Source organism: Gallus gallus, chromosome 1, assembly GCF_016699485.2.
Source record: "Gallus gallus isolate bGalGal1 chromosome 1, bGalGal1.mat.broiler.GRCg7b, whole genome shotgun sequence".
Lineage (NCBI taxonomy): Eukaryota > Metazoa > Chordata > Aves > Galliformes > Phasianidae > Gallus > Gallus gallus.
The window spans coordinates 116497232-116523389 of NC_052532.1; the positions used below are offsets into that span (position 1 = coordinate 116497232).

The window sequence follows — 26158 nt, forward strand, 5'->3', positions numbered from 1 at the left end:
CCAAAAGATTATTCAAAAGCATTATAGGTATATAAAACAGTGATCTCTAAACTGTTTAAGTCACTTAAGTCACTGCTTAAATCATCTATGCAACTAATATACACTGGGTGAATTTGCTCTAGAATGTGCGTGTTTTTAACGTGTGTACCATTCTCTGCCTCTTTTCCTCCAGAGAATATTTTAAGTTACTGTTGGAAGAGATTTCTCAGTTCTCCAGCTGAAGACATTTATTGCTAGCAAGAAGCTATCCTGTCATATTTCCAGAATAAAATCATGCTTGTGCACACTGTCTGTTCTCGGAGTCACAACAGATTAAATGGGGGAGGCACCATCTTAGTGATCCCAAAGTAGAAAATGTGTATCCTTCAGCCTGTAAAGATGCAGTCTTCCACAGAGATACAGTGGTAAACATAAGAATTCTCAGTAACAATGGTTAATATTAATTATATATATATATTTATTTAATCTATGGAATTTTTACTCATTTTGAAAGAGAAGTGAAGATTATTTTTTCCGTCTACCACTTAGCTAAATGCATTAATTCGTATAAAGTTTATGATCTAGCCAGAATCAAAAATACTGCAAACACGGAAAGACTTTTTTGACACATTCTGCATGTCAAGTCTCCTGAATGTTTCATAAATGAAGTGGTAACCTGCTAATTAATGAAGACTGAATGACTTAAAAAACAGACTCTTCAGGACTTCAAATGAGAATAGGAAAATATGATAAGAAACCAGACAGTATAGCGCAGGATGAGTAAACCACCCACATTTAATCACAATATTGCAACATCAGTGGCAGCAAGGGACTAAAAAGTAAGTAGGTTGTTTTATCTAACAGTTTGAATGAGACTTAGAGAAAGTGATAGCATTTCCTGCAGTTTCCTGAGTTAGGATTTTCATGCCATAACTGCTGTTCTGCTTTGTGCAGAACTTTTGTTCTGCTTTAGTCTTCTAGAGGGCATTATCCACTTGTTTACTTCCCACTCTACTGTCTTAGAAGATATATATGCTGGACAGCCACCATATACCCCACATATGACACGTTGTCTCATCTAAATCACTTTATGTAAAGTATGAGACACAAGCAGGGACACCCTTGTCCAGAACACCTTGACTTTATCAGGCAGTACTGCAACAGTAGGACCAGAATCTAAAAAAATGCTGACCTTAAGGCAAAGATACGTATATGCAATCAGAATGATTTTGAGAGTCTGAAGAATGCCCCAGAAATATATGGATTACAATGTACTATTTTGTACATGCATTTGGCATTGAAAAGATATAGCTCTCATGATTAATCTGATGGGCATTATTATTCTGAATATAAGCATGTTAGAAGAAAGGAGAAGAAAACAAAAAACCTCTGAACTCTTCTATTTTAGCTGATTTTGTTTCATCTGACCTTTGCCAGCTTCCCTCATGCAGTGAACACCCACAAGATTTAAAGCTCTGTGGGAGGATTTTTTTCATAAAGAATGGGAAAGTACAGCTTAGAACTACCATTCTAGACAAACTGTACATCATTACACACACTGATGGCTTATTGCTCTAATTAACAACTAGGTATTTTCTCTCTGGTGAAAAACATGAGAGGCTAAGAGTCCCTATTTTTCATTCATTTCCTGCTGAAGACTGTGACCAAAAAGCCTACTGCTGGGACCTGCGCAGTTTTAGAATGAACTCCTGAAGTTAAATAAACATTTTCACAAAAATAAACAAAACTTTGCGTTGTTAAGGAAAACCATTAATGGTGGAAAAACTGAATAGGTTTTCAAAAGCAAAGGACAATGTTTCAGGCTAGACAACTGTTCTGGTATAACACTCCTTGAATAATGAACAGACTTGAGACTGAGACGTTCATTGGGCCCAGAAAAGAATTTGCACTCTATTTTGACTTCAGCACCTGAGAGTCAAACATAAAAATCAGCAACTGCAATGAGCACAAATGGAGCATTTACTGACATAATCCCGTACATCTTACACTTATCTGAGGTAATTTTTCTACTTTAAAGTGGCAAATGAATCAACCTAATATTGTTGTGAGCCAAAAAGGGACAGAATGCAAGCGTACTATAAAGAAAATATTACTGCAGAGGGTGAAGCTACCAGCATTCTGCCAAGGGGAAATGTGATGCATTCTCAGTGTCACCACCATCCTCAAACTGCCTGCCTGAGGGCACTGTCTCCACTGAGTCTTACACAGAGGCCTTAGAAAGCAATACAGCCTGGAAATGGGAAAGCTGAACATACAACTATTACACTTCATCACTGTTTTAGAAAAGATTTTAAGAAGGATGAGGATTCAATATTATTTCATGTAAACCTGAACCCATGCAATTTGTTAATGACTTTTCTACCTTGCATGCCATACAGCCTGGGCTAAAATATAAAAATATAAAATTCAGAGGACAGAAGAATCACAGATGACATACTAATTGTAACAGTGTACATATGCCCCATTAAAATTAAAACCATATAATTCTAACAAGCATCAGATTTGTAGATTTAAGGTTCATGGAAAAAAAAATGTAATGCAAAAAACAACCAACCAACCAAACAAACAAACAAACAAAAAAACCTCCAATGCAGTGGAATAGACTTATTAAAGTTTCCTTAATCCTGTCACCTTGTGTGCCTATATTACAATGTTATTTTCATATACCACGAGCACATTTCTTCCTTCCCAGTGTTTCCTCCAATAAGCACGCTCCTCTTCTTAAATGGTACAGTGGAGGTATGATTGGTACGATCAATGTACAATCTCCAGTAAACATGCTCTGATCTCATTTTACTTTCTGTCTTACCACTCAGCATGCAGGTCCCGATTCTACTTACTCATATCCTGAACTGAATACAAAGGATTTAATTTCCTTATAATAATGAATATAACTTTATCAGTGCCCTATCAAAGGTTTTAATTAACCTTTCACCTTTCAAACCACAATATTTGACTGCAATCTCCCAGGGAATTTTTTTTTTTCTATCCTCTGCTCAAAACTTCAGACAAACAATGAAGAAATGTTTGTTTTACTGAAGAGGTAACAGAAAAATTCTACTTTCAGATTAACTGTTCTCAAATGTACCTTGGCTAAGTGGAATTGCCCTTTAAAAAGACTTGCGGATGGAATCATCAGCTGAAAGTCTTATCTTACTCCACATGTAACTTACATAAATTTGAGAACTGAATTCAATCATTTGAATGTATTACGTAGTACGCCACACTACATTCAAGTTAAGACTTTAACAAATACATTTCCAGAAACACTCAAATTATACCTCAAATGGAAACAATTAAGCATAGAGGGGAATCATAGAATCATAAAATATCCTGAGTTGAAAGGGACTCATAAGGATCATCATGTCAAACTCCTGGCTCCGCACAGAACCACCCAAAAATCAGATCATGTGTCTGAGGGCACTGTTCAGACATTCCTTGAAGCACTTGGGGCCATGCCCACTGCCCTGGGCAGCCTGTTCCATGCCCACCACCCTCTGGTGCAGACCCTGTCCCTAGCCCCCAGCTGCCCCTTCCCTGACACAGCTCCATGCCGTTCCCTCGGGCCCTGTCGCTGTCACAGAGAGCAGAGCTCAGTGCTGCACCTCAGTCTCCTCTGCTCTGGGCTGAACAAACCAGGGTAGTTCACTTGCTTTTCACACGCTTTGCCCTTCAGACGCTTCCCCATCTTTGTAGCCCTCCTTTGGACACTCTCTAATTGTTTTATGTCCCTTTTATACTGTGGTGCCCTAAACTGCACACATTACACAAGGTGAGGCTGCACCAGTGTAAAGAAGGACAATCATTTCCCTTGACCAGCTGGCAATGGTGTGTTTGATGCACCTCAGGATACGGTTGGCCTTCCTGGCTGCCTGGACATGCTGTTGATTCATGTTTAACTTGTTGTCAATCAAGACCCCCATAACCCTTTCAGCAGGGCTGCTCTCCTGAATCTCGTTCCCCAGTCCATATGTATAGCCAGGATTACTCCTCAGCTGCAGAAAGTGGCACTTTTTAAACTTCAGGTGGTGATTGCCCAGCTCTCTAATTTGTCTAGATGTCTCTGCAAGGCCTGTGCACCCTTGATGGAGTCAGTAGTCCTTCCAATTTTGTATCATCAACAAACTTGCTCAAAATACCTCCTAGACCCACATCCAAGTCATTTATGAAGACATGAAAGAGAACTGGCTCTAAAATATAGCCCTGGGAAACTCCACTACTGGCCAGCCACCAGCCTGTTCATTTACTATAACCCTTTGGGCCTGACCCATCAGCCAATTGCACACATGCTGCATTGTGTTTTTGTCTATCCATATCCTGGACATTTTCTCCAGAAGGATACTGTGAGAAAAAGAATCAAAAGCTTTACTGAAATCCAAAAAGACAACATCAATTGGCTTCCTTTGGTCAACTAGATGGGTGACTTTGTCATAAGAGGAAATTAAGTTAGCTAGACAGGAAGAATATGCTCCTAGTGTTGAACAGTTCTGCAGCTTATTACAAGAGATAATAACTGCAAATTTAGGACTTGTTGGAGTTATCAACCCACTCCCAGAGACCACAAAAAAGAATCTCAATCAAAACTCAGAAACTTTGAGAGTAAAAAGCTCTCCATAGAAAGGTATTTTCTGCACTTTGGTGATAGAATAGTTCTTTGTTTACTGGAAAAAGAATTGTTTCTAAAGTAAATTTCTATTTATTTATTTATTGCTGTAGCGTCAGTTTGAATGAACAATCCCAAAATGCGGTATTCAAGATCATCTGTGAGTATTGGCACTGAAAAATCTAAAGCCAGTCAGTCCTAGAATATGGTCTATTGAGTGCTGCTGTAGTAATTTGAGCACAAGTGACCATTTAGAAGTTTCATTTTGAAACTTTTTTATGAGTGTTATGCAGCAACATATTGCAGTATACTTCACGCTACGTATCCTTCATTTGCATTCCAGTAGGAAGACCTTGTGCTTACTGGGACTGAGAATTTTCTCTGATCATGTGCTGAATGGCTACAAAGCCTTGGGATCTAAGCACCATATTATTCTTTCCCTCAGCACTGAATGAAAAGGGTAACTGAAAGCACATTTCCATTAAAAGATAAGGTTTTGTATTTGATTTTTCATTTACACTCACTGTGAAATAAATGATTAAGTAAATATATTTTATAAAAACTTGTCTTTTTCTAAGAATTGACAAACAGAACAATACAGGCAAACTGCAGTCAAAAGCAAAGATGTTAGCAAAACTACTTTTACTATGTAAGACGAATAATGAATACCTCCCCTTTGAAAGCATTTAATCAAATCTTAGGCATCAAAGTACTGTATTAACAATCACCATACTTTAAACAACACTGGAAATATAATGAATATATGAGGGCTACTCTGAAAGTAATGACTCCCTGTTTTATTATGTTGACCCATGATGTCAGAGGCGGATGTTGGTGGTGCGGCAGTAGGGGCTGAACCTGCCCACCAATATTCCATTATGTGTTATTGCTGTGTGACAGATGGTAGCAGAGAGGCAATCTGACACAATGGGTCTGACATGGAAGCGCGGATGAAGCAAATGTATGTCACTGAATTTCTCCATACAGAAAAAAAGCCTGTACATATTGACATTCATTGATGTTTGCTGAATGCTTGAGGAGACCAAATAGTGTATGTGAGCACAGTGAGGTGGAGGGTGGCGTGTTTCAGCAGTGGTGATAGCAACAGTGACGTATGCAAGACAAGCCAAGGCCATGCACAGTTGTCACACCATAAAATAAAAACTGTTTTGATCAGCTCGTCTGCAGAAATCAGCTAATGGTATTGATTATGTTGAAAAATAGTGTTTTGTAGCTGGGAATTTGCTCTTTCAATGATACTGTGCTCTTTGTATCTGTTGTAGTTTCCATGGAAAAACTTTGAGGCATTACTTTTGGAGCAAGTTGCATATCTTCAAATACAAATATATCTATGCATGAAGGAGAAGGGTTCAGGTTACTAAGTAAATATTTAGAAGCATATTTACTAGAAATTGTTCATCCCTGATGCATCAAGAAAAGTAACAGTAACTCAATTTTGCTTTCTGAATGGGTGATTAGCGCCTTAAATACAAGACTACAGAATAACAAATGTATTAAGAACTTGAAAGGGGATCAATGATAGCTTTTATGTGCAACTGAAAAGCTGTAGTTTCTTAAATTTTCCCTCCTGGTGTTTAAAATACTTCTTTCTGAAGAAAAAAAAAATCTTTATATTCCCTTCTAAATATCTATAACATGGTATCTATAGCATCATTTATCCTTCCTGCACCATCCCTCTGTCTTCTCCCTCAAGTCCTGACTAAGGCTGGCCTAGCTATAGAACAGAAATAATTTGTATTTTTCCTAATAGCATACGACTTGCAACATTTCTCCCTGCAGCTCTTCACATGCTTATCAAAGAATTATCCCATCAGTTTTCCTGAATTTGTTTAGGAAGGTAAGACACAGCAAACCCAAGAGATACAGTGTTGTCATGTTTAATAGACGTATTATTTGTTGAAGTCCAGCTTCCTTGGGATTGAATATATAATCTTAAGCACTATCATAATCATAACAAAAACCCCAAGCTGCCTATTCTTGGCATGAGTCTAGGTGCTTCAAAGTCCATAAAACTTCTCAAAAAACACAGGCGAGTTAGTGTGAATACCGAGGCAGAAGTATACCTGGGCCCAAACACTTAGCTGAGCTGCTCACAGTTATGTCCACTAAATATAAAATCCAGACAAGACAGACACACAGTTCAGGAAAGGAAAACAAAGAAGACAAAGAAACAAAGAAACAAAACCACAAACTTGACCCCTCTTCCCCCCCAAAATGTCATGAATATATCATTGAAAATGCATTAGTTCTTATGCTCATTCAAGGAATGACTGTCACTTCACTAGCCCTGGTTAAAAGCGACACACTTTAATATGTACACTTAGGCCTTAGGAACCAGCCAACTTAATGACAGATATCCAGCATCACAGAAATAACTTTGTCTGGGTAGTTTATTATTCTCTGCTGTTAAATCTCTCCAGTTCACCTTATTTTTGAGAGCAGAAAGATTTGTTAAGCAAGGAAAACATACATAACTGTCTATTATTTGTTCCTTTCACTACCCATTGCAAATAACTGAAAATTGAATATAAAACATGTTTTCTGCTTTCCATACAGCAGCCTGATATATCAAGCAAAAAACCCACAATTGTTATAATTTTCCTTTTGAGACTACTTTTCAAAAACTTCATTCATTTATTTTTATATGCAATCCTCTAATTAAATTTCATTATGCAAGTCCACTAAATGCATTCCTTTGGGAGCATTTTAATGCTCTGACAGCAGGTATATATATAAAACTGAACCCCAATAAAGCAGCTAGACCAAAAAACAATCTTATCTCTTTATATGCTGCCTACATTTTAAATAGCTTATGTCAAGATTAGCATGCAAGGATGAAAACATAAATGCCAAAATAATGCAAAGGTCATGTTACAAAGATTTCCTGCAGACTGACAAATGTAATTTGCATAGTTTTTATTATCAGGATATCACTGGAAAAGTTGAAAGTATGCCCTACATTTAACAAAATTTAGTTCCAAAACAAGTGGATAAAATCCACAGTGTAGCCTCAGAAAGGCCAAACTGGCTCACATGACTTGGCTATATTCATGCAAGAAGTCTGCCACAGACAGGAATTAAACCCTTTTGTTTAGCACACCTTCATTACAGGTAACCAGACTATCCCTTTACGCCTTTAATTCTCTTCCTTATACACTGTGTGCGTATAAATATGCTGATGTGTTTATAGATAGATGTATATGTATTTATGGACATATTTATATGTGAGCAGTACGTCTTGCAATAAATGAAAATAGGAGCCCCCCTCACTGCTCAGTAATGATTAGTTTTCTAAGTGAAGTCTAAATTTAGTACTCAAAGGTTATATCATAATCCTTCCTGCATTAAGAGGTTGAACTAAAATCATTGAGCAAATCTTGATGTCTGATCATCACCTTTTCACCCTTTGCAACTAAACATCTCCAGACCTATTGGGTCAGTCACACCACCTATGAAACTAGCAGAGCCAGGATTAGCAGCCAGTGCTAATTTGACAGATGGCAGCACAAAATAAGCAACCAAGATGCAATTAGCATTACTTTTTCTTTATAGTGGGATTGTCTGCATAACATTATTTTCAGTGTTACAAATAGTTGACTTGCCAAATTGGCTTGTGAGCATTATGCCTGGAAGATATATATGTATAAATATCTGTTACTCCACCGATTTAAGACTACGTTCGCCATTAGAACTGGCCAAAAAATTCATTATGAAATAAAGTTACCACAACATGCATCTTTATTTAGGTTATGTTTACATGTAAACTCTCACTTTATCATACCAGAACAAGAAAGAGATACTCCTTTTTTTTTTTTTTTTTTTTTTTTTTTTTAATACAAAGTATTTAGGTGTTATTTTATTGCTTTTATCAAGCCTAAAGCATCTTTGAGGTCTGGCTTGACTGAAAGAAAGACAAAAAAATCTATAAACAATGTTTGGAGACTATATAGTTTTGAAAGTATCCACAAACTGGATATCCAAAAAGTTATTTGCCTTTGCCTTCTATTTTCTCAAGTGCCTGGAAGTACATGATTTACTATTGACTTAAGTATTTCAAATAAGGAATTAACTGTATCTGTATTTTTTCCCTTCACCACTGGTGAAATCATGGCTGTTAACTTTAACTTCTTTTGTTACATATATTTTTCTGGAACTGATGCTTTGTTTATAGTCACTGTCACGTATCTGAACAGGACTTGTTCGCTTGTATGTGTTCTCTTCTAATTATCTCAGCAATTATACTTGTAAACACCTAAAAAGAAAAGCCTTTACAAAGACTAAATTACAGAAGAGTAAACAGAATACTCCCACCACCATTAAGGACTACATTTAAGGACAAACAGAGGACAAAGGAGAATTATATCATTTAAGGATACTGTGTACGAGGTACAATACATTATGTTTAAAAGGAGAATTTCTAGTTATAAAATAAACCTTGTGGTAAAACATGATTTTATAAGGAATAAAGTCACTAGTTACTAAGAGCATCTTCAACTGAAAAAGATACCTGAATTCCTACATACACTGTATGAGGTGATAAAGATGATTTCTAAACATTATCTAACTGACATACCAATGCAAAACTCTATCTGAATGAGTCATAAAAAAACTATTTCATTTTTTTGCAGTACAGATCATTGTAGCACTTTAATATAAATCTGATTCCTGCCTTATTCTCAGGCTCCATTCACATCAGCTGTTATTATATTGGAGCATTATTGGATATACTGTTACAAAAATTTCCAGGCAGGGGAGAAAAAGATGAAAATTGTAAGAAAATATCTGTTTGACAGAATGACAGTTTTTCAATTTTTTTTCATCACTGAAGGAAGTAAAGTTAGACAGAAACTAGTATGCACTGACTCCTGTGCCAGGTGTATATGTTTATTTATATGAACAATTTCTGCACATTTAAGTTCAGTATATACTTTCTTTCTTTGTGTGGCTCATCTAGTTTTGCTACAGCCCATATAAACAACAAGCAACTGTGTGATGTTACAACCACTGAAAGACTTAATAGTTTGTAAATTCTGCTTCCATGATATTACCAGACATGCAAGTTTCGGTACAACGGTGCATGAAACATAGCACATTATTGTCTTTCTTTGAAGCACTATCTAAGCAGATACATTTTCTACCAGTTAGCTTAGACCTTGTATCAACAGCTGCAAGCTGAAAGTTATTTCTGCCCTCACTGCTCCAGCTACAGGTGTGTAGCACTTCTTTGATAATAAGAAGTCAGTCATGATGTTCTGAATTTTCAGCTTCTGAATCAGCTTCTCATCAGAAGAAAAGTGGTAATAATAAATTAAAGATGAGAATACTGGAAACAGTTGTGAATAAGGATTAAAGTTATTTCTTTGCTTCTGAAGTAAAAAGAGCTACTACTATCTTCAGTCTAATTTTACTAAAAATATCAACTCCTCTAGGCAATAAAACCTCATGTTTCAACTGCAGTCTATTCACTGTAGAAACTAGTTTGGTCCACCAACTAGTCTTTCAATATTGTGCATTTACTGGCATACAGCCATACAGCTAGCTTTTTTTTTTTTTTTTTTTTTTTTTTTTTTTTTTTTTTTTTTTTTTGTTATACTTCCTTTGCAATTTCTCCTCTTTACTGTTGGCACAGGTAGCAAAGGCACAAAATTGTGAAGTAAGTTTCTGAGGGGGAAAAAAAAAAAAGAAAAAGAAAAAACACTGGACTGTTTCACCCCTTCAAGCGGGTCTGAAATGGAAACCAGGAATTATAGCACGGCTTAGGTTGGAAGGGAAAGTAATGCCCACCCAGCCCTAAAACCTCTGCCATGGGCAGGGCTGCCTACCCACCAGCTCAGGCTGCCCAGAGCCCCATCCAACTTGGCCTTGAGCATCTCCAGGGATGGGGCACCGCAGCTTCTCTGGGCAGCTGTGCCAGCACCTTATGGCCCTTCGAGTAAGAATCTCTGCCTATAATCTAACCTAAATCTCCCCTCTATTAGTTTTAAACCATTTCTCCTTGTCTTGCCATTATTTTAACCCACAGGCTCTCCAGCCTGATCATGGCTGTTTCTCAGAGGCAGCAATTTGCATTCTATCCACCTCTTAAGATAGAAGGCAGCTCCTGAGCCCCTCCTGCGCTGGCTATCCCTTCCACAGAGCTTGTAGCCCTCAGCCACAGTATTCCAGTTGTGCAACTTGTCCTACTATGTTTCTGTGATAACAATTAGGTCAGAGTTTTCTAATTCCACCATAGTTTTCATCTCCTCCTGCTTATTTCCTATGATGTGTGGATTGGTATAGAGGCAATTCAGCTGGACTATCGACCATGTTACATTGGAGGAAGAACCATTTATTCAAAGCTCAGTTCTCCTTTTCCCCATTTGCTGTTTGTTATTACACATATATCTCTTGTCCCTGATCTCCTACTCAAATTGTTGCAAAAACCACATTGAACCTTGGTTTGTTACTTGGTCTTTTAATTGAGCTTCTCAACTGAGTCTTCAAAACTGAAAAGCTCATAATATCGTTCTGAAGGTATATAAAGCTCTCTTCATTAAAATAAGAAAAAAAAAAACTTCTAATGTGCAAAAAAAAAAAATACTAAATCTTATTTCTACCATCTTCATCATGATCCTTGACAGCAATTACAGTTCTTGTTCTCTAATCCTTTTTCAGATTCTTCTATATATTCTAACAGTATTAAAGCCTACAAAGTGATAGTAGAGCTGAATATTCTGACTTCAGTTATGAGAGCAGTATGCATCAAAAGACAGTTATTTAATATGTCTAGATATTTCTATTGCAGTAACTTTGGAAGAGCAGATAGAATATCTACATTTTGCCATAAATTCAGCCTCTTTTTTTTTTTTTTTTTTTTTTCCTCTGAGAGTCAGTATATAGTGTAAGAATCTGAAGGAACAAGGGAAGAAAAAGAAACAATTACATTGCTGAGGAATTTATTTTACTTACTTCTGATTAAAATACTAAATATATGTTTATCTCAGGAACATAAATTACTCTGTTTTAAACTTGATTGTATGTGGGCATCCAAAACTATTTCAAGGTAATCCTTAACAATAAGCATAAAACATTCCAAGATGAAGATTCTGTTTTCTACCAGTAATCACCTTGATCATACAATTAAAGGTTCCATGAAACAAATTTATATCTGAAACATTGATATAGAACATTAGGCAGAGACTTCTGGGTACTCTCCAACTGACACCTGCTTATTCCAGTGGATCGCCTCAAACTGATAGGCTTTTTCATTTGTCATAAGAATATTCAGGATCACAAGCTAATCATTATTATTTTCATAATCTCTCCTCACTCAACACATAAAAACATTGACAGTTGGAAATTAAGCATGTGCCACAAAAGCAGGACGTGGCTTAAAGTAGACTAGAAAAAGTTCTCATTTGCTTTAACAGAAATATGTTTAGATAAAACATTACCACAGGTTGAAATGATGAACAAATTATAAAGAATGACTGATTATCAAAGTGAAGCACTTTTCTATAACTTTTAGGAAGTTCAATATCAGATATTTGAAGTTTTCTTTGTTTAAAGAGTGAGAATTATTCATGGTATTTCAAATAGTGCTTATGGAATTACTGACAAAAGTGTTGCCATTTCCATGACTACTGTTATGCACTTCAGAACATATTAATCTAAGCATAAATATTTCCCCTAAGTAGTGTAAAGTGTAATATTTTCTTAAAGAGAAAGCTATCACGATCACACGAAGAAACATACTGAAAATACTATTGAAGAAATCATGCAATACAACATCTCTCACAAGTTATATGAAGAGCTCAGAAACAAATGTTGAAAACTACATCTAGTGAAAAAATCTTTCACCACGCACAATCCAAACAGCATTGCCTCCCTGGACACCCACAAAAAGAAAAGAGTAGTAGTCAGTAAACATAACGGGACTCTTCAGGCACTTTCTTATTTTCCTTGCAACATCAGAATAGCTTCATTATGTATTTCTTGTCTAGTTCCTCAGCTGCTTTCTTCTTTTTCTTTTACTCTATGGTGTGTGAGTAGCAACACTGCTTTTATAGATAGGTTGCAAGAGTGGAACACTGCTTCATCTGTTCACCTAAGTACAACTAAATGTTTCAAACCCTTCGACAATTAGAAGCAACTCTCCTCCGTACCTGTTAGGTACAAATTCTGATTTGCATAATTTCAAATCAAGTTAAAACCTTGTATAAATCTGCTAGAAAATAAGAAATTGCCTAGATAATCTTTCTGAATTGAAGGGCTGGAAACAAGACTTCAGTGCAAAGCATTTTAAAGGTAGAGAAAAAAGCTCTTCATCTGTTTTAGAAAACAGGAATTGGAATCTTATCACCAAGGTATGGTGATAAGGCTTGATGTCTTGAAGCTTAAATACCTTTGGAAGACATCTAGCATCCAGCCTCCATTATCAAATTAAACCAGCTGAGATTAGGATATGAACATCCATGAAAATTCTTGAAACTTCTCTATAATGATACTCTATTTGCTTTCATGCAACTACTTCTACACTGTTTTACAGGGAAAAAAGAAAAAAAAAAAGAATTAAAAGGAACCAAAGAACAAAACCCATATAAAAAGAAATCCAAATATGAAAAGGGAACTTTTGACTCCGGAAAAAATATTATAGGAATTAAACCAGAATCAGAAGCAGCAACACAAGGCTTACATATCCAGTTCTACCCACCCTATATATGTTGGATATTGCAATAAATAACTTAACTTTATACAACTTTTTTTTTTCTTCTCAAATATCCCAGACATTCAACAGTAATTTCTAATTAAGCATAAAAAATTCACAGAAGGAAACAGCAAGAGAAAAAGGAAACGTTTCTCTTTGCATAAAAGTATCATTACTAAAAGTCATGTTTGATATATTATTAAAATACAATATATTAAATTATAATACCTTATAACACATGCATAGAGTCCGCTGTCTTGTACCACTGTTGGTCGGAACCAAATGGAATCTTCTTCTTTGCTCATTCTAGTTCCATCAAAAGCTATAGGTTCCTCAAAATCTCCTGGTCCAGAGCTTTTGTACCACATCAAGCTGAGCCCAGCACTTTGGGCTAGGGAGTAATTAGCTCTAATGTATCCATAAAAGAGTGCACATTTTATACGAACAGGTTCTCCCACTAGAACTTGATACTTCTTGTAATCCACAGACCAATCAGTGCATCCATCAGCTGAAAGAGAAGAGAAGATGAAAAGACATCAACAAAGGCTTCAGAGACTTCTGCTTATATAGTAAGCTTCATTCTTGGACAGAACTGTCTTTAAGAAAAGGTCAATTGAGTGAACAGTTGTAGTCTTTTGATCACTGAAAAATTAACTTCATTTTCACACCATTAATTTAATGTACTTTTCTAGGAAGAACACAGAAATGCACTTGTGTTAAATGTTGGTAATTTCTGAGATAACTGAGCAATTGTTCTTTTTATATTGTGCAACTGAAGCATGAACAGTTGAGAAAAATAAGTAAAGAGGACAAACTGTGCTGATTAGGTGAAGGGCTTGGCCACAAACACAGTGACTGACATCAATTTACACAGAAACAAACTTTTTACACTTTTTCTTTGCTCTTCCTGCCCTTCCTTTCCCCTGTGAAACCTTCATGGTTCTGCAGAACTCTACATTTTCTACACCCGTATAATTTGAGGCCCTTGGCTCACAATCCTACTGGCTACAAGGGAAGAATGGAAAGAAAATTAGAGTGACATGTCCTTAGGAAAGAGATTTCTGTGAACACTCAAATAGATGACAGCGTGCATGTGCTGTATTGGGCACTTCCTACATATACTCTACATGTGATGCATAAAGCATTTTTTTCAGTCTAGAAAAACTCAGATGTATGGTAAAACAAATTGAAATCTTGCTTACCAACTTATTTAAGAATGTAATTTTCGAACACCCAAAGACAAATTACATTCAAAATCACTTTACTTTTAGAGAAATCTTTGGCATATTCTGTTGACATTGATACCTTAAAAATACTATGTATTTGCATTTAGATACTAAACGCTTGTGCTACTACCCCCATAAGTAGGAAGAGACAAGAGCAAAGGCTTAATATTTATCCAGACATGTTAATATTAAGTAAATTGAGGGATTTCTGTTAGGTTTTGTGTCCTAACAGTGGTCCATTTCAGTTTTGACTGGATTCTCTTTTCTTTAGGTTATTTTCTAAAGAAAGTACCAAGGGTTTCCTTTTTAAATTATGGCTGCTACAAGCACATAGTCAGCAAAAAGGTGGTAAAAAAGAACTGTGGAAAAAATTAACCCCAAGACATATCAGATGTTTTTATTTCAATTGTCACATCAAGCAGTCAACCGTCTTTTTTTATTATTACTTTATCTTATAAATAGGAAAACACTTGAATTATTCAACAGCTTTGAAATTTCAGAACTGCAAATGAATTGTTTTAGTCCCTGATCTCTATTTTAATACACTGCCATTTATTGATATACATAATCACAGAACACAGGGACCAGGCTGAATATAATTCATTCAGTTATTTCCTTGAGTGATTTCAAGGTATGAAGTAAACCACACTACATCACTGTCCTAATAATGAGATTGTTCTGCTCGATAAACAAGCTCCTTGCAGGCTGTTATTTTTGACAGGCCTAGCACACAAAATAATTTAACATTACAGAAAGGGATTTCTGTTTCATTTTTTTTCAGGGTCATGTGCAAAATTTTCAAGGGGAAATTCAGTTCTTAAAAAGGAGGAAATAGAACTATACTGATTCCTGTGTCCACTGCCAAAACTTGGCTTCATTCAAAAGTTTTTATTCGATTTATAGATTTCAGAGTCCATGTAGATCCTTAGGTTACCAATACATTGATGGAAATCTGAATTCCTGAAATATAAACAGTTCAGGTCTGACATTAGTTGAAAATAGTTACCCTAAAGCATTCACAATCGTAGCACAGTAACAGTAAATTACTCAAAAATGATTGCATTTAATACAAAATAAAAATTATTTATTTATTTTTCCCCTCTTTATCTCTTTCTTCTATTCTTAACCTAAATGACCTACACGGAGAGTTGTGCAATGTCAAGGTTTACTATTTGCCAGTTGCCAGCCATTTCAGGATTCCTGAACACATCAACTATTTGCAAAAAAATCTGACGGGAAAGAATAAATCTCATAAATTGTGAAAGATGAGTAGATAAGACAGAAGGCATCAGGTCTTGTTCTTAGAACTGGGAATTTATTGAGGAAGGCACTAGTGAAAGCAGAAATTAGTTGGTAATAGTTAAGGAGATAAGATAGAGAAAGTGAACAAAGGATAACACACCAGTGTGGCTAAGATTGTTGGGTTGGGAGGGGATTTTGGGGGCACAATCTGCTAGGAAAATAAACTTCTGTTAATTGGCTATTCATAGACAATCTTGTCAGAAGTTTATCAAGAGATGCACAACACAAGACTTTTTTTTTTTTCCTTTTGCTAATATAAGCCAGCATTATAAAAAACAAAACAAAACAAAAAAAAAGAAACATCAAAAAACATTCCAGATGGACACTGATAATTATCCTTAATATTATACTGTCTATACTGACTAAAATACTTGAGCCTATTTACTGTATGCAGCATAACACATTCTGCTGTGGTATTCTGCTGTGTGTTCTTTTGATGAAGAAATCAAAGATTGGCTATTTTTGGCTTATGTATCCTTTGATTTGCTATAAAAATGAATTTCAACATAAATGAAGTAACAGAGTTGAAAATGCAGTGTGCATGGAGAGATGAGAAAGAAGAGTGTGGTCACTTCTATTCTTAGACCACTTAGATTTTGTACTTTCATGAAAGTACCAGTGTAAAATTGGAAGCATGAAAAAATATGTATTTATCATTAGTAGTAAAGTTTTCAAATGACCACATAAAATATATTTTATACATGATTTCCTTTTTTCACTAAGACTGCTATTACAGATTTGCACGTTACTATGTGGCACTTATGTCTGAGACAGCATTTTCCATTTGAAATCCTAATTTACATTCTGTATAAAACTCTCAAAAATTACTTCGTAAGCTAAAAACTTAAATATTTTGATCTCTGTCTAGAACTATGTGATGACTGGTATGAAGTGACGTCAATAAGGGAAAAGGGGGGTGCTGAAGGACATTTGAAGTCAATGGAAAAATTATTTTAAACCATATTGTCTATTAAATAAGCTAGGTACTATAAATTACAATCTTCTCAGTCTCAACTGAGAGAAGCACTAATCGTGGTAGACTTGTTACCTGGCAAATGATGGCAAATGCACAAGCCCACAGGAAGAAAAGTAATGGAGAAAGAAACTCAAGGTTTGCCTTAAGTTAATTCATAATTCTCTAGGTTTTGGCTTCAGAATACTGCATTAAGATGTAGTATTCTAAATACATAAATTAACCAAAATACATATACCCAGATATTGGATTACTTATACCGAAGATATCTGGTTGAAAGTTTTTATGTCATCCTTTTTTTTTTTTTTTTAACCTACAATAAGTCAAATTAAATGGTAACTTTTGTCTGAACTAATATAAATCCTCTAATTATCACCATTACATTGAAAACAAAAACAAAACAGAAAGGATACAAAAGCTATATTATGCAAGTCAGAGCAACCAAAAAAGAATGACTGTATGTTGAACTCGTTCTTAAGAGCATTCTTCTCTTACGTCCATTCAGTCTCCCTCACTTCTTTCAAATCTTTTTGTGGTTCACCATGATATGTAAAATAGGAGTCTTAGTAAATACACATTTAAGGGTAGCTTCACCTCGATTGACATATCAGGTTGTGTTGGGTTGACTCCAGTCAGCAGCTAAGCACCCACGCACCAACTCACTCACTAGGCCCCATCTACAATGGTGCAGTAGATAAGCAATCTCCCACAAGGAAAGCAATACTCAGCCAGTCTCTGAGCAACAGCTACCACATAAGCAAAACTGTCGGTTTTTTATTGCTTAGCATGATGGTATTTGTTGTAGAATATTTCTTCAGCCAATTTGGGTTCGCTGAGCAGGCTGTGTCTGCATACAATCTCTTATCCATCCCTTCCCACCAATATTCTTTCCTGGGGGAGCAGAGTGGGAGGATGCCTTGATGCTGTGCAAGCACTGCTCAGCAATAATCAAAACACTGGTGGTGTTAGCAACACTGTTCTAGTCACAAATCCAAAACATAGAACCTTACAAACTGCTAAGAACAAAATTAACTCCTTCTAGTCAGATATAGTAAACAGGTACCTAATTTTTACTGTGCTTCTTTGTGTTCCCTTCTTCCAATAATTAATCTTCAGTACAGAGACCTTCTGTGCATTTACAGTACAAAGATGGCTGCATATTGTAATCAATAATCACAAAACAGAACAATTAGTTTATTAGTACAATTTCCACTTATCTGATAGTTATCTGCATTAATGATCAGTGTCCATCTGAAATGAATTTTCTTGTTAGTTTTACTTACTATACATACCTGAGGACAATTCTGCAGCCTTTGTTTCTTCTGTGAGTGCACTAGAGTACCTGTGGTACTTTTTTAGACCTTAAGAATGCAAGCTTCTTCCTTGCCTGGTCCCCAAAAAACACATTATGATTTACTTTGAAAGAACTTCTCCTTAGTTCCGCTGGCCTACAATTTCTACTGTTAACTACATAATTTAGAAATCTGAATTCTGATATGTATTGATCTTAGACATCCTGCTGGAATTGCAAATAACTATAATACTAACTCAAACTGAAGAAAAATTACCATAGCAAGTGGTTATGTTAATTTCTCAAAATTTAACAAATCAAGCTAGGATGGTTTTTGGAAAGATTGCCAAGAAAAGAGATTCCCTGAACTGTACTGGTGCATTGTTGTATAGCAGATGGCAAATTATTTAATTTTTCCCAGAAGCATTTCTTACTCTTGAAACTGCTTCTGAAAAATTCATTCTGTACTCCAGTAGCTTCACTTCAGAGGTTATGAAGGAAACCAAGTATTTCTCCACAATGAAATTTCAGTAGCACTTGGGTAGCAGCTACACATTTAAACTTTTTCTCCTACAAAGAACTTAACTGCATAATCACATTTTGGAATATCAGCTACATCAAAATAACTAAACATGTAAAGACTCTCCATGTGCAATAAATACAAGTGAATCCAACAGATTAGTTTGCAATACAAGAGGATTACAGTTGATCAAATTGCCATGTGTGTAGGAGAGTGCAAGCACCTTGCTGCTGTGACTTAGCTACCGGATGTTTCTTAAGCTGCAGTAGAACAACTGTTTGACTGGGACTACGCAGAAATGAAAAGATTTGTAGTGAACACTTCAGAGGATCTGAGACCCAAAGAAACATAATTTATTTCAACCAGACTTTGAATCAAAGGATAGTTTTTGACTTTAAAAAGTTCAAAGATTGAAAGTTCTAAGCATATAATTAAGTATACATAGGCCATTAGGTTGCCAGCAATAACACATATTAAAATCTCATATTTCTGTTTGGTTGTCTGTTCTACATTAATTTTAATCTTTAAATACTAGGAGAAAATTAATATATTAAAAACAGTGATCTCGGACTGACAATATTAGTATTACTTATCAAAGTATATGTTAACTGCATGCAACTCCTACAGATTTTGATAGCTATTTAGAGCCCAGAAGTAGTACTGCTAGAATCAAAATGTAGGCATGGATTTATTGAAAGCCATAGATCTGTCAGATAGACATTTGTATCTATATCTATAACTGGATAGTGTTAAAATGCAGTATGACATTTAATAGCATAAAACGGTGGAAGGTTTTTCTTTTTCTTTATTCAATAAGATAAAAACTACTCATTTCTTCAAAGAAAGAAAAAGATTACTTTCAAATAATCTTCAGTACATGTAGCATCACTACTTCAGTTTGATTAACTGTAGCCTTATTTACTCACAGAAGAGCTGTGCAAGTAATTACAACATTCTGGACGGTTATGGCCCTTATGGTACCAACATGTGACCTGGAGATTAGCGCCACACTGGGAGCCAGAGGACTTTTCCACTAGATAGGTCAAGACAGCATCAGCACCATTCTATCATGAGACTTCAGTAAATGAGTAAATAATTACTAAAGTAAAAACAAGCAAGAAGAAACATTCCCAAGACAACCTAAAGCAAACAAACAAACAAACAGAAAAACACTCACTTTGGTGTAACCATCCTTAGGGTATGGCACACTTTTGCATTAAAACATACTTGCCATTTTAAACAGATTAATCTATTCTATGTTGTGAGATTACAGAACAGTAGCAAAAAAAAAAAAAAAAAAAAAAAAGGCATACATCAGTTAATAATGCTAAATTTTGGGTATACAACTTTATGTATATACAAGTAAGTGTCTTAGACTTAGAAAAGGACACATTTTTCTTCACTTCAGCATTTGTTTTCATTCCCAAGGGCCCTTTAAATGTTTCTGTATGAATATCTCAATGACCAAAGGAATTTTTTTATATTACTCTGAAACTTACCACCAGCACACTATACAATGCTCAGCTGCATAACAATTAGAAAACACACACTTGCCAAAATAATAAACCTATTCACTACCATTTGAGAAGTTTTTTAATTAAAGTAGATCCCTTTTTATATAAAAAGTACTTTCATTTATTGAAAGCAGGATATAAAAGGCTGCAGGAAAAAAAAAAACAACTATGCTTGCTCCATGCAACTGCAATGAAAGCCTACATCTGTATGCAATATAGGAATATTTAGCATTGAATTGCTTTAAAAGAAACACATTTGCTGATGAAATAGAAATAAATTTTTAATTAAATAACTTTTGATGGTATATTTTCTTTTCCTGCAGATGCTACTAAGTCCAAAACATGATAGCTTAATGCCTATAGGAACCTCATGAACGACTTAGTAGGAAACAATAATATTAACTGAACTTTAAAGAGAAAATATTAACTACAGTAAATCTGCACTCTGTGGATTATAAAAAGTCATTATAAATCTGTTTGTACACTTTTTCTTTCATTTTAGAGGAACCCATCTTATTACAGCATCTGGCCTTTTCCTTTCTCTTTTTTCCCCCAGTATTAAGTTTAGAAGCTAAAGCTTACGAAGATATTAAATTTTGTAAACCTTTCCTCCCTAGCTTGACATTTCCTCTCTTCCCAGATGCCACATGCTTGCCACAGTTGAGCCAGCTTACCAAAGAGGCCACTGGAGTAATATAGTAGTAGTTCAACACTTCAATCTCATTAGATAACGAAATAAAAATTGTTACCATTTGAATTTGAGGAGAAAACTTTGCTCCTTTCACCAAAGTTTACTTCTAAGCTTACCATGAATGTTTGGGTTGGAGCAAATCTAAAGAAACAAAATGGATTTAATTGAGTTAGGAAACCAAATCTCGTGGGACTCAGAGAAAAAGCTCCCTCAGGTAACTTTATGGATCAGGTAAGTATGCTGAAGTGCACTGAATTTCAAAGGCAAAATCACAACAGAGCATTTTTCTTCCACTGCTTATGCTATTCCCCAGACTACATACAAAACAAAATTAAGACTTGTTAGACAAAGTAAGCAAAACACAATCTTATATTCTAATATATTTTTGCAACCTTGCCTCAATAAATACAACATACTTTTTTGAAGGAATGAGATACTGAGATCTTTTTCAAGGGAAAAACATGTCTTCAACTCAATGCAGTTTTCAGTTTTATACTTGGAAATATCAGAGTTTAATTAACTGACTTATTTCATGCAACTATTCCTTTGTGATCAGGTCAGATGGCTAAGATTTGCTCCAACAGCCACAGTTCCTAGTAGTAATCTCATACAAAATCCTTTCAGGTATAAACAATACAAATCAATTTATACCATTAGACATAGCGTTCAGCTTTAAGGCATCAAAGGAGAAAGAGTCTGGACTTTGAACATTCAAATTATAACTTCCAAGGCAGGAAACATATGAAATTTTATGTTTCTTTATTTATTTCAAGAATTGTTTCAACTCACATCTACGTGAAATGCCACAAATTGGGTCAAATCAACTTCAAAAGATGCTTCTACTTCTCTTCAGTTTAAGACTAGATAAACACAGCAGATAAAATGTAATCTCATTAAATTACATTGACCATAACATATAGATTTATGCATAGTCTCACACAGTCTTCATAGATACAGTGTACATAAAAAAAAAATGGCAAAATGTTTTTTGACATTTCTCAAGCCAGGAAGTGAAGAATTCAACTCAGTCACACTCTCAAAACCATCTTTTTTCCTGCAAATCTAGCCTACATAATCTGTTTTTGTACTATATTTATGTGGGATTCATTCCATTATTTACACTACATTACATTTCAAATAAGAGATTATCTTTCTGTCATTTGCCACATTTATTTATGCTACGGAGAGTAGTTAACTTCACCAACAGGCGGCAAAAAAAAAAAATCTTTGTGTTTTAGTTGTTTTTGTCTGCCTTGAATCTGAAATTTTCCTTAAAAATGCTGTCCAGTCTAAAAGCTAGAATTTTAATTCTGAAAATGCTACTAGCTTGATTCAAAGAAATTGAATCTCATGTCTCTCTCTCTTTCATGGGCTAGACAGATTTCTTGGCTGACCTGTAACTTTCTTCTAGAAAAGATTAGTTGTCCATCACTTAGTTGTTACGTGGATCCTTACAGAATATATTATCCAAAGAAGCCTAGCACACAAGATCAACAAGGAATTACAGCCTCAAACAACACAGTGTTGATACCTTCACTCCTATCTTTCTCTCTTTTTTTTCTTTCTTTTTTTCCTCTCTTTCTTTCTTTAAAGAAAGCGTTTTTCTTTCCTCTCTGAAATGCAAAATATCCCCCAAAAAACAGAACTGTTTATAATAAACTACACTTTCAGTCAAGCCTAAAACTCACATGTCTGCCTGAAGCCAAAGCTTTTGCTTTACTCCAGAGCAGCATTAGGCATGACAGCACTAGATAAAACATTTTAAGAAATCTCTTAGTCTCAGTGCTTTTAGTTAATTGTATATCAGATGGCCGTATTTCAGTTACATGAAAAACTGAGTCACTTTAAAATAAACAAGTGAATGTTCTTAACATGCTCAAAAATCAATTAGTGCAGAAAAGTAAATAGCTTTGTCTATATTTTAAACTAAATAAAGGATCCACAAGCTCACAGTACATCACTAGTCACCAAAGGAATGAATGCTTTTATAAAGAAATTCAGTGAAATTAGAAATGGTTGTAAGAGCACCTTGCAACCTGAATATTCCTGTCAGTAACTTTTATTGAGTGATCCTTCACTCTGTTTGATCTCTGCACAGCCTTTTTGCTACCTCAAATGCACCAAGGTAAAGAAAATGCTAGTATATTTTTAAAGATAAGGTCACAGAGCTGAAATAGATTTTGATCGGTGGTAATTTAAAATTTCTTCAGGGATTGTTCAATCTAGTAACTAATTCACCTTTTCTCCATCCTCAGTGTCCACCTGTGCACATATACACACACTTACATACACATTTTAACTATTAATGATGAATGTTGCTCCACAGTGTAAGTAATACTTATGAGATGGAAATCTGAGTCCAGACTGGAGCTGTGCAACCTGAGAATCACTGGTGTCACAGCCTGCAAATCCAAGTATTTATAGTAAAGTTTAATAACATCAAAACTGGAGATCCTGGAAGAGTTCACATTACCTCCCCATTTGCTTTTCTGTAGTAAGTTGATATATATCAACTTACACAACGCCACAGTGTGAAGTGTATGCATGGATATGTTCCACTCATGTATTATTCATTAGTTTAAAATCTCTGTCTTATTTACTTTCTTGAGAGCAATTTCTGGTAGAACGATGAAGGAAATAGAAGATAAAATTGCAACACTGATTTCTGAATTTCTAGTAATTTGAATATGGGGAGGAAATTTCTTCTGAATGCAAGGTCCTTAATCAAGGTATTAATCTTGCCTTGAATTCTTGCAGTTTCTATGCATTCAAGTGAAATTAACTGGGACATTCTAGTTGCTTCCATGGGTGTTTAGCCAGCAGGTTAATTGACTGAAATAGGGATACAGCAGGAGAGCCATACTCTGCCAGGACTCAACTCTTCTAAAGTACAAGGAAAAACAAACCAGTGTGTGCAAATATACACATGTATATTTTTGAATCATTGATTTTTTATTTAAATCCTGTTGAAATATCCATACTTATTTTGAGTGCAAAAACAGCATATATAGATTCATAAAACAAGGCAAAGTTGTCTCAGTTTAGCCTGGCCTAAGCTGACTATACATAAATCATCTCTACATTAGCACAGAGTGCACAAACTGTTTTCTTCTTTAGGTTGGGAGTAACTCTGCTAACGAAACACACTACAGCTTCCAGTCTGGAGAGCAGAAAAGTTCATAACTGTCAGTGTAGGCATCTCAAAGTCAGGTATGATTTCTACTTCTCTTTTGGAGAGCAGCTCAGTCTCTGAAAGTATGCAGAAAAGTTATCTCAACCCCTCATTTATTTTTTCACACACTTCCCTCAGGGTTTTGTAACTGGTGGTATTCATTGTGCCATTTAACAGTAATAAATTAGTGCTGTTCCAGTAGCTCAGAATGGCTGTTTACATCCCATTTTTAGGCACATTAGCCAAACAGTAGGAGAAGTCATATGTACCTCCAGTTTGAAACTGGAGTCCTATTTGGCACTTGGAGTTGTAAAAAGAGTAAGAAATAGTATTTCTTCCACTGTAGTCTTTCTAATATTGAGGGAAACTTGTCTTTGATAGTGAAATCATCTCCAGCTGAGCAACGTCTTCTACACTGCTGGGTAGCAGTCTGTAAGTAAACTTAGCTCCTTCATGGGTTATCAGCAGTTTAATTACCACCTTTCTGTAAGGTATGACCCTAATGGCAATAATGAGGATGGCAATAATGGCAATAAACCCTAATGGCATACCTGAGGAAAAGGTTTGATTTTGTTTGTGGCTTAACCATAGAAAATAAATTCCTCCAAAAGGAAGAAAAAAGATTACAGGTTTACTGGAAAGACCTGATTAATACGAATGACTCTGCTGTGGAAGATATTGTTAGGAAACTCATTCAGCAAACCATTGAAAGCAACGCCAACATTTTTTCTAACGGTCTATTTTCATTTAAAAACAAACAAACATAACAACAAAATATACTATGTTGCCCAGAGGTAAAAAGCACAAGAAATCTAAGAAACAGAAAAAAGAGTAAGCTTACATGACCCTTGAAGTGACAATTGCAAATCAGTTATTCATAGACCAATCAGTGTCATAAACCAAGAAGTGTAGGCAAGAAAAACAAAAACAAGACAAAAACAAATACAAAACCAAAACATGTACAGTTGTAGTATGAGTGAATATTGGATGAGATTAAGCTTAACTACTAATGATGTATTGTTTCATACATGTAATAGAGTAAATAAACTGAATGATGCACGTAAGTATCAGTCCAAAGATTCTCACAGACTTAATCCTCAAGAGTCTCATTTTCTCTTTCCTCAGATGTGATGCTATACAACCACAGAATCATTATTTTGAAAATTTAAGATCACCTAGTCCAAACATTAACTCATCACCATTACCATTAACCATAACCGATTAATCCATTAAGCATTTCCCTCAGTATCACATCTGCATGTTTCTTGAACGCCTCCAGGCACTCAACCACTTCCCTGGGCAGCCTGTTCCAATATCTCACCATTCTTTCTGAGCAGAGATTAGAAACGGTGATAGAAGATGGAAGGACTATTGTTAATTGTAGGAATTTAATTATTACAATTAAAATGCAGGTCTCAATTTATTTGGAGGAAGTTACGTGATTATATATATACTCTATACGACTTGACTTTTTATAATTATAGAATTGTTACTATTATCTTAATACTTAAAGCCATGTTGACATTTGGATTGAAAGTGCAAAGGAATAAATCCTTCCATTTCAAACTTCACTGCTTGAATTTATTCTCCAGACTTAACACAATACATCTTCAGCGAGGATGTATTTTTTGTTTGTTTGTTTGTTTTTTAAATCTGGAAAATGGTAAATTTCAGACAAGAAAAATAATACAGTACTAAACTGATCTCTTATAGATACCTTTTTTACCTGATTAGTAGTCAGGAGGATCTTCTTATTTTCTATCAGGTAAACATCTCTTCCCTGCTATCTTATGCTTTGCTTCTGGTATTGCTGGAGCAGATCAAAATAACAGATGCCAGCTAGCTGGCAAATGTATAAAAAGATGTATTTGCCTAAAAGAGAAAGGAACTCACTGCAACTAAGAGTGGTAAAACTGGTAGAAGAAATGACCATGAGAGTCAGAGTAGGATTCTGCTTTGGCAAAAAAGTCATTACAAATATAACGTTCTCCTGTTGTCCTGGAAAATTTCAGCTTGACAAGAAAACTAATTAATGTGAAAGGTTTTCACTTAATCTTTGACCTCTCCACTCTCTTTTTTAAGCCATTCTCCAGCTTGTTTTTTTTTTTTTTTTTTTGCCTTCCTCAAGATATCCCACCTAATATTATCAAGTTACCAAA

The 26158-nt window shown here is 35.3% G+C and overlaps 1 protein-coding gene across 2 annotated transcripts in view; it reads right to left on the reverse strand.

Moving 5' to 3' along the window:
• IL1RAPL1 (interleukin 1 receptor accessory protein like 1) overlaps positions 1-26158 on the reverse strand; it is a 702165-nt gene that overhangs the window by 320273 nt on the left and 355734 nt on the right. For both annotated transcript variants that reach the window (XM_425563.8, XM_046903219.1), the window contains exon 3: positions 13539-13818. In XM_425563.8, coding sequence (XP_425563.3) covers positions 13539-13818 — 280 coding nt within the window. The remainder of the gene's footprint in view (positions 1-13538; positions 13819-26158) is intronic.